Below are 16,125 nucleotides of genomic sequence, written 5' to 3'. Positions count from 1 at the left end.
ATGGGGACAGAGTTACGGGTTGTGGTGGTGGAAAGAGGTTCTGGAGACGGATGGGGTAACAGTTGCACAATAATGTGAATGTACTTAGTGCCACTGAACCATACACTTAAAAATGGTTACAGTGGTAGATTTTATGTGTCTTTTACCACAATAAAAATAAGTGTAGGGATCTGGGAAGATGTAGCATTGGCGTGGGCTTGGAAGGGGTCCACTTGCTGTTACACCAAACAGAAAAGGAAACAAAGTGTTAGTATGGAGCCTGGATGCACTCTTCCCATGTGTGGCCTGGACTCGAGGCAGCACAGGACAAGTGCGTCCCGGGTCCACAGCAGAGGGTGGGAGAGAGTGGTTGTGACACTCTGCTGTCTCTGCGGAAGGTTGGTCGGCTGCTGTCTCACGTCGGCCTGTTGTGAGGATCTCGCATCTGTCTTGAGCACCAGCCATTCCCTGATCAGACTCTACTTGGGAGAGAATGCCCTGGGAGACTCGGGAGTCGGAATTTTATGTGAAAAAGCAAAGCATCCACGCTGTAACCTGCAGGTACTGGGGTAAGTCTTGGCAGAAAAGCCACTCTCTTCAGGAATGCGTTATTTGGAAAGTGGATGGGGCTTATTCTAAAAAAGGTTAATCAGAGGGAGTGGAGGGTAGAGAACACAGGACACCATATCTGAAGTGGTTTGAAGCACTAGGTACTACCTCCTGCTAGCAAGGCGTGTATAACCATGGAACTGGAGATTCTGAGAGTTGAAAGAAGCCTCAGGGATCGTGCAGCCCAATTCCGCACTGAGGAAACACCTGCTTCCAAGACACTCACGGACACCCCCGTTCTCTGTGTGAACGCTTCCAAGCACCCCGGTCACCACTGCGCAATGCAGCCATGCAGGAGGAGAGGGTTCTTGTTTCCACGCAGCACCTGCTTTGTGGCTGTGCATCGGTCCCCTGGGCTCTGCTGAGACGCGGATCTCAGCTCCCCAGAGACGGCATGCACACTTTACGTCTTCCCCCCTCTGCCTGGGCGGCTCTAAATCCTTGGCTAGGACGTGGTTTAGCATCTTCACCAGTTCAGTCCTAGGAAGGGGCTGGTCTGTTAATGTCCCTGTTTGAAGCGCAGTGCCCGACCTGAGCCCGTTATTCCTAGAGATGTGCAGTGGAAACTTCTCCTCCTGGGGCCGGGCGCTGGACTGTCACTGGTGGAGCCTGGATTTCCTTATGTTTTTGGCAGTCACGTCAGATCATGAGTTCATGTTGGAATTCTGCAGTAAACAATAATACAAAATTCTGGCATGTTTTCTCCAACCAACAGCCAATTCTCTGCAGACACCAACTGGGTGTCTTACAAGTCAATTCAGTTTTGACACTAACTACCCTGAGGTGGTGCAGACCCCACAGAGTGAGGGCTCAGTCCTACAAGACTGCCCCCTCTGCCCCCAACATCAGATGACAGTTGCAAGCAGTGTGTCCCCAGGTTACTCACACTTCTTCCTGACTTGGCTATAAACCCCCTCCTTGGGTTTGAAAATTTGCTGGAACAGCTCACAGAAATCAGGGAAACACTTTACTTACGTATCTGTTATTACAAAGGATATTATAAAGGATACAAATGAACAGTCAGATGAAGAGTCACAGAGAGGTCCAGAAGGGTCTGGAGCACAGGAGCTTCTATCCCCATGGAGCTGGGGTGCTCCACCCTGCCGGCACATGGATGCATTCACCAACTCAGAAGGTCTCCAAATCTCATTGTGCAGAGATTTTACAGAGCTTAATCTCCAGCCTTCCTCCCCACTCCTTCCTAGAGGTTGGAGGGTGGGGCTGAAAGCTCCAAGTCTCTGATCACTTGGTCTTTCTGTTGACCAGCTCCATCCTGAGGCTATCCAGGGCCCCTTCTTAAGTCCCCTCCTTAGCATGAACTCAGGTGTGATCAAAAGGGCCTCCTTTGAAAAGTAAAAGACGCTTCTGTCACTCAGGAAATCCCAAGGTTTTAGAAGCTATGGGCCAGGAAGTGGGTACAAAGACCAGGTATATTTCTTATTATACCACAAAAATACCTACTGATAATCATGCATTTCACCACACATCGCTGCTCTTCCCTGTTCTTTCCATGGGTTATCTCAGTTGGCCTCATAAAAATGATACCAAGTAGGTATCAGTGTTTCCAATTTAAAGAGGAGAAAATGAGGCTCAGCGAGCTTAAGACCTTTGGCCAAGGACACGCAGATGGAAGGCAGTGGAACCCGACATAGACACAGCCCAGTATGACCCATCGCCCTCTCCCCAGCGCCAGTGCAATGCTGGATGTGTTGACAGAGGCTCTCTACAGGGCTTCTTTGTCACCCCCTCTCCAACCTGGGGGGGAGCATCACCTTTAGCTCTGCTAAATTTCATCTTACCTTTCTTCTGACCCATTGTCTACACATTTTTGAATTGTGATTCTGTCAATGTTAGCTACACATACAACAAGCAAACTGTCGATGTCTTCATTCATATTACTGATACAAATGCCAACCAGGTCGGCATCCAGGACAAACCATGGCAGGAAGGTCTTCCCTGAGGAATAATCCGCTAGCCCATAACTAAAACGTGTGTATGTTCACAAGGCTCTGATCCCTCTCGGACCTGTGTTGTCAGCCCATCCTCAGATATCCCCGTATCTCTTCCCTGGAGAGGTCTATTTATGCCTCTGTTTCCTCCTGTTCTCTTCTCCTTCAGCAATTCGGCTGCTGCTGCTCTTGATCTGCTCAGCACACAATTTAGGCGCTTTATTTTCCAGGCACTCTGTGGGCTCAGCTGTGGGTGCTGACGATGGCAGTCAGTAAAACAGACCAACACCTTGTTCTCACAAACATTCTTATAGGGGGCGACAGACACTGGACATTAGACCAACAAAGCAGTGCACAATACCAATAGGTGCTGTAATAAAACCGGAGAGAGAGTGAGGGCTGCTTCCTTGCCCCGGTGTTCAGCAAATGCCTCTCGGGCAGGTGACATGGGAGCAGGTACTGAATGGAGCGACACCACGAGCCAGGGGAGGAACCGGGTAGGGCGGGATAGGAGCCAGGGGAGGAGCTGGGGGCGGAGTGCTCCTGCAGAGCAGACAGAGGGAAGCCCCCAGAGCACCGCCTCCCAGTGGACCCTCAGCGATCCTGGTTCCGGCTCTTGCAGATCCTTCCCAGTCTTTATCTTAGTTGACATCTGTTGCCTTTAATTCTACTCATCCTCCCCTCCTTGAAACCCTTCTATCTTGTTTTGGGGACACCACTCAGTCCTTCCTGCTAATTTTACAGCTTCTGCTTCTCAGGGTCCTGCAATGACTTCTCTTCCTGTGGTCTGGGGATTTCACCGCTTGGTTTTCTTTTTTACTAACTGTTTCTACGCTCCTAGGGAACTCTCACATAACCCTCAGCTTCAAAAATGACCTGTATTCAGATGGCTCCCAAAACAGGTCTTAAACCCAGATAATGCTCTTGAGCTTTTTTCCTTTTCAAGAGGCTTTTATTTCTTACAGCAGTTTTAGGTTCAAAGCAAAATTGAAAGGAAGATGCAGAGATTTCCCATATATCCCCTGCCCCCACACATGCCCAGCCTTCTCCGTTATCAACATTCCCCACCGGAGTGGTACATTTGTGACAACTGGTGAACTTACATTGACACATCATTATCACCCAAGTGATACTAGTGTACATTGGGGTCCACTCTTGGTGTTGTACATTCTACGGGTTTGGACAAATGTATAATGACATGTATCTACTATTGTATCATACAGAGTAGTTTCACTGCCCCCCAAATCCTCTATGTTCGGCCTATTCATTCCTCCCTCCCCTCAACCCCTGGCAACCACTGATCTCTTACTGCCTCCATAATTTTGCCTTTTCCAGAATGTCATATTTTTGAAATCATATAATATGTAGACTTTTCAGGTTGACTTCTTTCACTAGTAACATGCCTTTAAGGTTCCTCCATGTCTTTTCATGATTTTGCAGCTCACTTCTTTTTAGCACTGAATAATATTCCATCGTCTAGATGGAGTTTATTTATCCATTCACCTACAGAAGGACATCTTTAGCACTGAATAATATTCCATCGTCTAGATGGAGTTTATTTATCCATTCACCTACAGAAGGACATCTTGGTTGCTTCCAACCAAATATGAACAAGGCTTCCATAAACATTTTTGTGCAGATTTTTGTATGGATGTTAAGTTTTCAGTTTCTTTAGGTAAATACCAAGAGGTGATGTTGCTGGATCATATGGTAAGAGAACGTTTAGTTTTGTAAGAAAGTGCCAAACTGTCTTCCAATGTGGCTGCACCATTTTGCATTCCCACTGCCAGTGATGACAGTTTCTGTTGCTCCACATCCTCACCAGCGTTTGATGTTGTCAGTGCTCCAGGTTTTGGCCATTCTAATAGATGTATAGTGGTATCTCATTGTTGTTTTAATTTGCATTTCCCTGATGATGTATGATGTGGAGCATCTTTTCATATGCTTATTTACAATCTGTATATCTTCTTTGGTGAGGTGTCTGTTAAGGTCTTTGGCCCATTTTTTAGTTGAATTGCTTGTTTTCTTATTATTGAGTTTTAAGTGTTCTTTGTATGTTTGGGATAACAGTCCTTTATCAGATACATTTTTTGAAAATATTTTCTCCCAGTGTGGCTTTTCTTTGCATTCTCTTAACACTGTCTTTCACAGAGAAGAGAAATTTAATTTTAATAAAGTCCAACTTATCAATTTTTTCTTTACTGGATCTTGCCTTTGGTGTTGTATCTAAAAAGTCATTGCTCAAGCCAAGGTCATCTAGACTTTCTCCTACGTTATCTTCTAGGAGTTTTATAGTTTTGCATTTCACATTTAGTAAATTGAGTTAATTTTTTAAATTTATTTTTTTAAAGGGTATAAGATCAGTGTCTAGATTCTTTGTTTTTGTATGTGGATGTCTAGTTGTTCCAGCACCATTTGTTGAAAAGACCATCTTTGAATCTTTGATCTGTAGTATTGCCCTTGCTCCTTTGTCAAAAATCAATTGACTGTATTTATGTGGGTCTTATTTCTGGGCTCTCTATTCTGTTCCATTGATCTATTTGTCAATCCTCTTGCCAATGCCACACTGTCCTCGTTACTGTTGCTTAAGAGCAAGTCTTGGGGTTGAGTAGTGTCAGTCTTCCAACTTTGTTCTTATCCTTCAAAATTGTGTTTGCTGTTCTGGGTCTTTTCCCTGTCCATAGAAACTTCGAAATTAATTTGTCGATATACACCAAAAACAATTTGCTGGGATTTTAATTGGGACTGTGCTGAATCTAGATGAAGTTGGGAAGAACTGATATCTTGACAATATCGAGTCTTCCTGTTCGTAAACACTGAATATCTGTGCATTTATTTTGTTCTTTGATTTCTCTCATCAGAGTTTCGTAGTTTTCCTCATGTAGATCTTATACATATTTTGTTAGATTTATACCTAAATATATCATTTTTGGAGATGCTAATATAAATGGTACTGCATTTTATTTCAAATTCCACTTGTCCATTGCTAACATACCGGAAAGTGATTGATTTTTGCATATTAACCTTGCATCCTGCAAAGTTGCTGTAATCGTTTTTTCATTCATTCTTGGAGTTTTTTTGTCAGTTCTTTCAGGTTTTTTGTATAAAGGATCATGTCATCTGTGAACAAAGACAGTTTTATTTCTTCCTTCCCAATCTATATATTTTTCCTTTTCTTGTCTTATTGCATTAGCTGGGACTTCAGTATGATGAAGAAAAGGTGTGGTGAGAGGGGACATCCTTGTCTTGTTCCTGATCTTAGTAGTAATGCTTTGAGTTCCTCTCCGCTAAGTATGATCTTAGCTGTAGGCTTTTTGTAGATGTTTTTGTGTTCCATTATCCTTATGCTGCCCTTTCTAACGGACTTGGATAATTATTGTGGAATTTCTACATTAAAAAAAAAATCTTTCTTCTCTCTCCTCTTCTACCTGCATGATTTCTAGATTTCTATCTTCAAACTTGCTAGTTCTCTCTTTGATATGGTCTGCTCTATTTCCAGTGCTTTCTAATGCATTCTTCATCTCATTTATTGAGTTCTTCAGCTGCAGAATTTCTGTTTCATTCTCTTTTTGAGTTTCAATCTCTTTGGTAAAATATTCCTTCTGTTCAGTGATTTTATTCCTGAGCTCATTGAACTGCCTTTCTGAGTTTTCTTGTAGCTCATTGAGTTTCTTTGTGACAGCTATTTTGAATTCTTTATCAGTCGGATCACAATCTTCTATGACTTATGTTTAGACTCTGGAGAAATGTTATTTTCTTGTTGTGATGCCATGGCTTTTCATGGTGCTTGATAAGTTATTCCTCTAATGGCATTAATTTGGGGGAAATTCTTGGTCATTAGTGTTTTACTAATGTTCTCTTCCTTTCTGTTTTTCTTCTCTTTTTGGTATTCCCATTACATATATGTTACCCTCATACAGCTTCTGGAGTTGTTCTACAGTTCTTGGAGGTCTTGTTCTTTTTTTCAGTCTTTTTTTTTCCTGCTTACTTGTCAGTTTTTGGAGGTTCTGTTGAGATATCCCCAAGGTCAGAGATTCTCTCCTCAGCCGTGTCCAGTCTCCTAATAAGTCCATCAAGCAATCTTCATTTCTGTTACAGTGCTCTTTGTCTCTAGCATTTCTTTTGGGTTCTTAGAATTTCTGTCTCTCTGCTTCCATTGCCCATCTGTTCCTGTATGCTGTCCATCAGAGCCATCGGTGCATCAACTATAGCTGTTTTAAATTCCTGTTCTGATCATTTCAAAATTCCTGACATGGCCGAGTCTGGTTCTGATGTTTTCTCTGTCTCTTCAAACCCTTATTGCCTTTTGAAACGTCTTGTAATTCCTCCTTGATACTGGACATGATGTAGTGGGTGAAAGGATCTGCTTTCAATAGACCTTTAGTGATGTGGTGATGAGTTGGGGGAGGGAAGCGTTCTATAGCCCTGTGATTAGGTCTCAGTCTTTTAGTGAGCCTGTACCTCTGGACTGTGACTTCTAAGTGCTTTTCAAGTGCTTCTCAGCTTTTTCCCACTCCCATAGGTGGGACAGGATGGCTAGAGAGGGCAGGAGTGGAGTGTTTCCCTTCCTTCAGGTCCTTTGGGCTCTGATAATGTCTCAGCCCGTTAGGCTTTGACTACCTAGTTTCTCCTGAGGACAAGCCTTGCTAAGAAGCCTAGAGTGCTCTAGTATATTTTTAAATGATTCCTTTTCCCCTCCCCCTGCAGGAAACACAAAGGGATTTTTCTCTGATATTCACTGAGCCCCTGGTGGTTGCCTGAATGACTGGTCTCCCTGGAGTTCTGGTCTCTCGCCCCTGTCCACAGATAGCCTCCAGCTACTTGTCAGTTGTAGTTCAGGTTCCCCTACCCGGCACTGGTTCCCACGAGGTTTCAGCCTGTGGGCTTCTGACCCAGGCTGTAATTCTCACTGTTTGCTTCTCTCTCCGTCTCCAACCTGGGAGCAGCAGACTGCCCTGCAACCACACTTCTCTCACAGATCTAAGAAGAGTTGTTGATTTGTCAGTTTGTTCAGCTTTTAACTTGTTGCCAGGACAGAGTGCAGACTTCCAAGCTTCCTACATGCTGGACTAGAAACTGGAAGCCCTGCTTATGAGTTTTTTATTAAAAATGCAAGACATGCTTAGCGTGAAAATATCAAATAATTTACATACATAAAGTAAGAAGTGAAACCTCCTTCACAACCCACTTCTGAGAGAACCATTTCCAACAGGGTGATGAGCAAACTTCCAGATATTTTGTTATATGTGAACATTTATCCATTCATCTGTCTGTCCATCCACCCACCCATTTCAATATACTCTACGTGTTGGGTTTCCAGAGCTTTTGTAACAAAGCATCACAAAAGGGGTGGCTTAAACAACAGACGTTTATTCTGTAATAGTTTGAAACCAGGAAGTGTGATGCCTCTTTCTGTGTTCTCTCTCAGGATTGCTTAGTTTATTCAGGGTCTTTTGTGATTCCATATAAATTTTAGGAGTGTTTTTTCTACTTTTGTGAAAAATACCATTGAAGTCTTGATAGGGATTTCATTGAATCTATTGATGGCTTCAGGTAATATTGACATTTTAATAATATGAATTCTTCTGTTTTATGAACAAAGGATTTCTTTGCATTTATTTGGGTCTTCTTCAATTTCTTTCATCAACATATTGTATTTTCAAAGTGGAGATCTTTAATCTCCTCAGTTAAACTTATTCCTAAGTATTTTATTGTTTTTGATGCTGTTGTAAATGGGATCGATTTCTTTATTTCTTTTTCAGAAAATTTGTTATTATCATATAGATATGCTACTGACTTTTGTATGTTGATTTTGTATCCTGCAAGTTTACCAAATTCATTGATCAGATTTAACACTTTTTTAGTTGAGTCTTTAGGATTTTCTGTACATAATATCATGTCATCTGCAAATAGAGACAGTTTTACTTCTTCCTTTCTGCTTCTGATGCCTTTTATTTCTTTTTCTTGAGTGATTGCCCTGGCTAGGACTTCCAGTACTATGCTGAATAGGAGTGGTCAAAGTGGGCATCCTTTTCTTGTTCCTGATCTTAGAGGAAAAGCTCTCAACCTTTCATCATTGAGTATGATATTAGCTGTGGGCTTGTCATATATGGCCTTTATTATGTTGAGATGTATTCTGTCTATGCCTAATTTGTTGAGTTTTTTTTTTTTTTTATCATGAATGGATGTTGAATTTTGCTAAATGGTTTTTCTGTGTCTCTTGAGATGATCATATGATTTTTATCTTTCATTTTGTTAACATGGTGTATCACATTTACTGGTTTGTGTATTTTGAAATATCCTTGCATCCCAGGGACAAATCTCATTTCATCATGGCTAATGATTTTAATGTGATACTGAATTTGGTTTACTAGTATTTTGTGGAGGATTTTTACATCTATGTTCATCAGGGATGTTGGCCTGTAGTTTTCTTTTCTTGTAGTGTCCTATCTGGTTGGCATCAGGGTAATGCTAGCATCATAAAATGATATTGGAAGTGTTTCCCCCTCTGATTTTTTTGAAAACTTTGAGAAGGATTGGCATTAATTCTTCTTTAAATGTTGATAAAATTCACTATTGAAGCCATCTTCCTTTCCTTTCCTTGTTGGGAGTTTTTTGATTACTGATTCAATCTTCTTACTAGTAATTTGTTCAGATTTTCCATTTCCCCTTGATCAGTCTTGGTATGCTGTGTGTTTCTAAGAATTTTTTCACTTCTTCTAGGTTGTCCAACTTTTTGGTTACAGCTGTTCATAGTGACCTCTTATGATCCTTTGTGTTTTGTGTTATCAGTTGTAATTTCTCCTTTTCATTTATAATTTTGTTGATTTGGGTCCTCTCTCTTAATATCTTGGTTTGTATAGCTAAAGCTTTATCAATTTTGTTTATCTTTTCAAAGACCAACTCTTAGTTTTGTTAATCTCTCTACTGTTTTTCTGTTCTCTCTTTTGTTTACATCTGCTCTAATTTTTTTTAATTTCCTTCCTTTTGGTAACTTTGGGCTTAGTCTGTTCTTCTAGTTCCTTGAGGATAAAGCTAGGTTGCTTATTTGAGTTCTCTCAATTTTCTTGATGTATGCATTTATAGTTAGAAACTTTCCCCTTGAAATTAATTTGATGCATCCCATAACTTTTGGTATGTTGTGTTGCCATTTTTGTTTGTCTCAAGATACTTTTCTTATTTCCTCTATACTTTCTTCTCTGACCCATTGGTTGTTCAGGAGAGTGTTGTTTAACTTCCATGTATTGAGTTTTCCAGTTTTCATAGTGTTATTGATTTCTAGTTTCATAACACTGTGGTCAGAGAAGATACTTGGTATGATTTCAACCCTGAATTCACTAAGTCTTGTTTTGTGGCCTAACATATGGTGTATCCTAGAAAATGTTTCATGTGTGCTTGAGAAGAACGTGTAGTCTGCTGTTGTTGGATAGAATGTTCCAACCAAAATTTATTGTCTGTCAGTAGTGGAGGCTAAAAGTCCAAGATCAAGGTGTCAGCAGGGCTGTTCCTTCTGATGCCGGTGAGGAAGTATCTGTTCTATACTTCTCTTCCAGCTTTTGGTGGTTTGCTGGCAATCTGTGACATTCCTTGGCTTGTAGATGCTCCACCTCAGTCTTAGCCTTTGTCTCTACATGGTTTTCTTCCTGTGATGATGCGTGTCTGTCTTTGTGTCCAAATTTCCCTTTTTTGTAAGGACACAGCTCATATTGGATTAAAGTTCACTTTAATGACCTCATCTTAACTAATTACATCTTCAGTGACCCTATTTCAACAAGGTCACATTCTGAAGTACTAGGGGCTAGGACTTCAACATAAAAAGTTTTGGGGGACACAATTCAACCCATAATCCTCTATCTGTCAAAACTGGAAAAGTAATGTGAATACTTTCCTATGATTTGCTTTTTTTCACTTATTGTGGATACATTACTATGCTAGTATATACAGATCTACAGATTTGGGTATAATATTCCATAGGCATTATGGTAATTTATTATTTTATTTTATTTTGTTTTATTTTTTTAGATTGGAACCTGAGCTAACAACTGCTGCCAATCTTCTTTATTTTCTCCCCAAATCCCCCCAGTACATAGTTGCATATTTTAGTTGTGGGTCCTTCTAGTTGTGGCATGTGGGACACCGCCTCAGCACGGCCTGACAAGTGGTGCCATGTCCGTGCCTAGGTTTCGAACCGGTAAACCCCTGGGCCACCAAAGTGGAGCACGCAAACTTAACCACTTGGCCATGGGGCCAGCCCCCCTGGTAATTTATTTAGCTGCTCAGTAAATGATGAACCTTTGGATGGGTTTCTACTTTTTCACTATTACAAACAATTCTGAAAAAAGTGTGTATGTGTGTATATATATAACTTTATATCTGTATGACTGTTTCTTTTGAGTGGATGCCTATTAGTGGAATTAATGAGGCAAAACTTTTAGGCATTTTATATTTTGTTAGGTATAGGCAAATTTTCTTTTTTTGAACTTTAGACCTTTATCTCTGCCTGCATATAATGCCCCCCCCCCCCAAATATTACACAAGCGTGAGACACTGAGCATTTGCAACATGTTTTAATTCCCGTAACTTACTCCCACCCCATCCTTTTGTCCTTTTCTTGCCCTCTCCTTACAGCCTTGTTGAACCGTGGGACTTTCCAGGAAGCTGACCAGCCAGTAAACAGGGGACAATCCTAAATTTTCTCCACTTTCAGTTCCCTCTACCTCTTATCCTTTTTTTTCACACAACACCAAAGGGAGTTTTCTAAAATGCAAATTTGATAATATTGAGCCTTTGCTCAAAACACCTTCGAAAGTTCTTCTCTGAAATCAGAGTGGAGGTGGCATACCTTGGCTTGGCACACAGGGCTGTCCCTCACCAGTGCTGGATGGCTGCCCCGGCCCCTTCACCTAACATGCAGTTCACTCCATTTGGAGTTGTATTGAATTATTGTTTAGTTCTAAGCACCTGACCTACTCTTTCACCACTTTCCTCCTGCCTGGAGAGTTAAGTTTAGTCTCCTACCCCCACGGTCCATCTAGGAAGCTCCTTCTCATTCTTTCAAGTAATTTCTCTGATCCTGTTTTTCCATTTAAAAATAGAGACAAAAACAATGCATGCATCTTAGTTTTGAACAATTCAATGAGATAATCCTATTTAAAGTCATCCTCAGACAGCCAAGGCCATAGTAAATATTCAATAAATGTTATATCTTCTTCCTCGATTTTCTTTGAGACATTTTTGTGACATAAGGTATATCATTAGTAAATTTTTAGAAACCAAATAATTTAACTTAATACAGTACATGACAAGATATTTGTGCTCAGTAAATGTAGAACTGAGTTAGTGGGTTAGTTGAGACCAAGATATATGATGTTGGTTACATTCCTCTAATCCAGCAGATTGGTTGGTAAGACTTGTTTGCTTGATTTTCTAAACATTTTATTACGTCCTCCATCTATCCATAACTCAGTCTCAATAGTTAACAACATTCTGATAATTCAGATGTGACTTATTCTTAACAAAACCAACTTGCCTGCTTGTAACTGCTGCCATTTCACTGTGCTCTGTTCCTCAAACATCTGTTTCGTAATCCCTTCTAGTCCTTTTCTGGAAATAGTGGTAAAGCTTGCCATTCTGTAACTTTCAAAATATTCTTTTTTCTTGTTTTTTCCAAAATATTCTTTCCTTTCCTTTTTGATGACCATCTCCAGGTTCCTGGAAAGTTCTTCATTTTTGCCGGTGTGTTTCGCCTGTTTGGGCTGCTATAACAAAAATGCCATAGACTGGGTGGCTCAAACATTTATTTCTCCCAGTTCTGGAGGCTGGGAGCCCAACATAAGGGTGTCTGTAGATCATCTGGTTTCTGGTGAGGACTCTTCATGGCTTGCAGACGGCCACATTCTCCCTGTGTCCTCACATGGTGGAAGGGGCGAGAGAGCTCTCTGAGGTCACTTTTATAGACGAATTAATCCCATCATGAGGGCTCCACCCTCACGACCTAATCACCTCTCAAAGACCCCAGCTCCTAACGTCACCACATTGGGGGTTAAGGTTTCAACATACGAGTTTTGGAGGACACAAGCATTCAGTCCATAACAGCTAGTGATCCTGCAATTTCCTTCTGCGTGTTCACTAAGGACCCCTGACAAAAATTCTTCGCAGCTGGAGGCCACTCAAAACGTGCTTTGTTTCTGCTCCTTCCTCTGGGGCTGCATTTCCTTCTTCGTCCTGCTGACTCTTCCTCGTTCATTGTGATTCCTCCTTGACCTGGAGGATGGAGACCAGTGGGAGGAGAAGTGCTTCTGTCTCCTTGTGGTCATCTGTTCAAGCTCCACTGTCTGAATGACTTCTTTCTGTGTTTCTATTTACCTGATTCTAAGTCACCTTAGAGCTTAGACACGTGCCGTTGTTAAGGATCCTGGCAGGAAGGAATGTGACGGCACAAGACGTTCTTAAATCAAGGCTTCATTGAAGGCCTGGCGTATATGGCGTCCACCCTCTGACTCCTATGCAGGACTGCACAGCTCTCTATTTCAGAGCCCACGTGCTCTCGCTGCGTGATAGAACATCCTCAACTAGACCCAAGAGTAGTACATCAAAGATCTTAATTCCGTGAAGTGAAATGCAACCTAGGGCTTTGTGTTCTGAGAGGCCCTTACAGTGCAGGAGGAGGAGGGGCTGGACAGAACGGGCAACAGAGGGCGGACGACACCGGAAAGCTTATGTCCGGGTCCCCTCTCCACCACGCACTTGCTCTTTGACCTCGAGAGAAACATGGTCTGATGGGACTCAGGTTTCTAATCTGTAAGGGTCAAGTAATAGTTGCAGCGGCACTGCCCGCTTGCCCGGTTGATGTAAGAATCAAGCAAGGTAGGCCTCTGCAGGCTTGCGGGAATTGTTAGGGTCAACTGAGGAGTCTTTCTGGAAGAAGTGGTGCTGAGGAGCATGTGTGGTCAGAGGGAGTGTGTGTAAGAAGGAGGAGGAGCGTGGAGGGAGTCTGCATCAGTTTGCTTTCGTTCTGTCTCTTCTACTGATCCCAGCAAAACATCTGCTGAGACCATCGTTTGTCTCTCTTACGGGGCCAGCGGCAGGGAGTCGTGCTGTCCTCAGATTACATCCGAGAGGCTGGCTCCTGACCTCTAAGTTGAAGGACGCAGATCTTCAGATGAGATGAGGTTTCTGTGGTGAGAGGGCTCTGCCATGTCTGAGGAAGGCTGGCCGCTGAGGATGCTTCTCCCTGTCCTTCCACAGGTTGGTGAATTCTGGCCTCACGTCAGGCTGTTGTCCAGCCCTGTCCTCGGTGCTCAGCGCCAACCACAATCTCAAGCAACTCTACCTGCGGGGCAATGCTCTTGGAGACACGGGGGTCAAGCTGCTCTGTGAGGGGCTCTCGCACCCCAACTGCAAGCTGCAGATGTTGGAGTAAGTCCCTCAGCTTGTTAGGGTGACGGGCACACACGTGGCTGGGTGGGGGGAAGTTGGAGGGAACAATGACGAGATCATCTGTATCTGAGGAGAGATGGAGTCCTCCCAGGGTTTGGCTTATTATAGAATCGTGATACTGGGAGGAATTCTACTTTTTGACGGTGTAAAGGTAAGTTCTGAAGTTCCTCTCACCACAAATTTCTCTACCACGAAAGAGTGGGGCAGAATGGCACTAGTATTTTAGGGAAATTCATGAGGGGACATAGAATTTGGGAAAAATCAATTGGCAAAGTGCTGTCACTAATTTGATCTGCACAATCCAGTAGACTGGAAAAAACGCTCCCACCTGAGGAGGGAAGAATAAGCATGGGTCTGTAACACTGGTCCAAGCTCGTTCCTCCTGTGCTTCCTCTGCGTCTGAAACGGCGCAGGCTCAGACCTGGGCGAGCTGGGGAGGGTCGGGCACAAGTTCTGTAAATCACCCTCCTTCTTGCAGGTTAGACAGCTGCAGCCTCACCTCACACTGCTGCTGGGATCTGTCCACACTGCTGACCTCCAACCAGAGCCTGCGGGAGCTGAGCCTGGGCGGCAACGACCTGGGTGATCTGGGGGTCATGCTGCTCTGTGAAGTGCTCAAACAGCAGGGCTGCCTCCTAAGGAGCCTGGGGTAGGTGTGCTCTGCAGAGCTGCACGTGGCAGCGTGCAGAGTCATCAGTAAACGTTGACTGGGTCCCAGAATCCGGGACGGCCTCACTTGCACTCAGAATGAGGTGGGGCCTGGGCCAGCTGTAGATTTTTTAATGGAGTATATGAGTCATGAACTGTATGTTCAACTTCATCCAGACATTTAGAGTAATCAAGGTTCAGTTTGGCGGGAGAAGATTTCTCATCTATTTCCCTGAAAGAAGCATAAGTCCCGATGAAAGTGGCTGAATAGAATTGTATTTCTGTGCAAGGGACTGTGCTTTGTGCAAGAATGAGACCAGTCTCTGGGTCATCTTAATTGCAATGGTCTTTGTGTACTGGAGGTACCGTCAGTCTTGTTTCTGAGGATTCTAAACGGAAGAGAGTGCTCCAGAAACATCCAGATCAGGGACTCCATAAAATTCAGCCTAGCTGCAGTTGTGAGGACCAAGGCTCCCTTCCACTATCAGTGGTACCACTGAGGCACCGTTGCCTCTCTGGGAAGAGCTTCCTGGCTGGTCTCTGGCCTGATCACCACTCTCCACTGAAGACAGTTCCTTTACTCGGCTTTGGGGCGACACGCTCTTCTCTGGATTTTCTCCTACTTCATCGGCTGCTTCTGCTCAGTCTCCTTTTCGCTGCTCTTCATCATCCTGACCTTTACACGCTGAGTCCCCAGGTCTCAAGCATTGGGGTGACTTTTCTTCTCTACACTTTCTCCCTCATTTACACCATCTAGGCTTCTGGCTTTACTATATATGTGCTGTGTCTCCCAATTTATATCGCCATGAGTTCTTTGTCCCCATGCTTGTCTGACCTTCCACTTGATGTCTAGCAAGCCTCCCAAACGTCACGCGTGCAAATCCGAGCCTGTGCTGTTCCTCTCTGTCTAAAACCTGCATCTTCCCACCTCAGTGAGTGGAAACTTGGTCTGAATTTCTCGGGCCAAAAACTCCTGGTGTCGTCCTTGATGCCTCTTCTTCCTTATGCACACATCCAATCCATTGGCAAGTCCTGTTAGCTCTGCTTCACAGCAGGCCCACTCTCTGACCACTTCTTGCCAGCTCCATGGCTTCCACCCTGGTTCAAGTCACTGTCACTTCTTGTCTGCACTGTCCTGATGGCATTCTGCCAGGCTGCTCTGCATCTACTCTTCTCACCATAGCAGATGGAGGGTGTAGCTAAAATGTGAGTCAGAACATATTACTCCTACCACCATGCTCCACAGACTTCCTATCACGTAAGAGCCACTAACTCACGGCAGTGCCTCAGGCACCATGTGTTCTGCCCCCACTGCTTCTGCAAATTTGTCTTCTCCTCACCCTTATTCCTTCTGCTCCACTCATACCAGTCTCCTTGCAGTTTCACAAAAACCCGGTCACCTCTGGAACTTTGCACTTGCTGTTCCCTCTGCCTGGAACTCTCTCCCTTTTGATAGTCACATGCTTGTTCTCACACATCCTTAAATTCTCTGCTTAAAGGT

General features: G+C 43.3%; 1 protein-coding gene across 2 annotated transcripts in view; it reads left to right on the top strand.

Annotated features, from left to right (window-relative positions):
* Positions 1–16,125, top strand: part of NLRP3 (NLR family pyrin domain containing 3) — a 31,994-nt gene that overhangs the window by 13,711 nt on the left and 2,158 nt on the right. For both annotated transcript variants that reach the window (XM_023618258.2, XM_070233549.1), the window contains exons 8-10: positions 378–548; positions 13,785–13,955; positions 14,455–14,625. In XM_023618258.2, coding sequence (XP_023474026.2) covers positions 378–548; positions 13,785–13,955; positions 14,455–14,625 — 513 coding nt within the window. The remainder of the gene's footprint in view (positions 1–377; positions 549–13,784; positions 13,956–14,454; positions 14,626–16,125) is intronic.

The sequence above is a fragment of the Equus caballus genome, chromosome 14, assembly GCF_041296265.1.
Source record: "Equus caballus isolate H_3958 breed thoroughbred chromosome 14, TB-T2T, whole genome shotgun sequence".
NCBI classification, from domain to species: Eukaryota; Metazoa; Chordata; class Mammalia; order Perissodactyla; family Equidae; genus Equus; species Equus caballus.
This window is presented reverse-complemented; position numbering and strand designations above follow the sequence as displayed.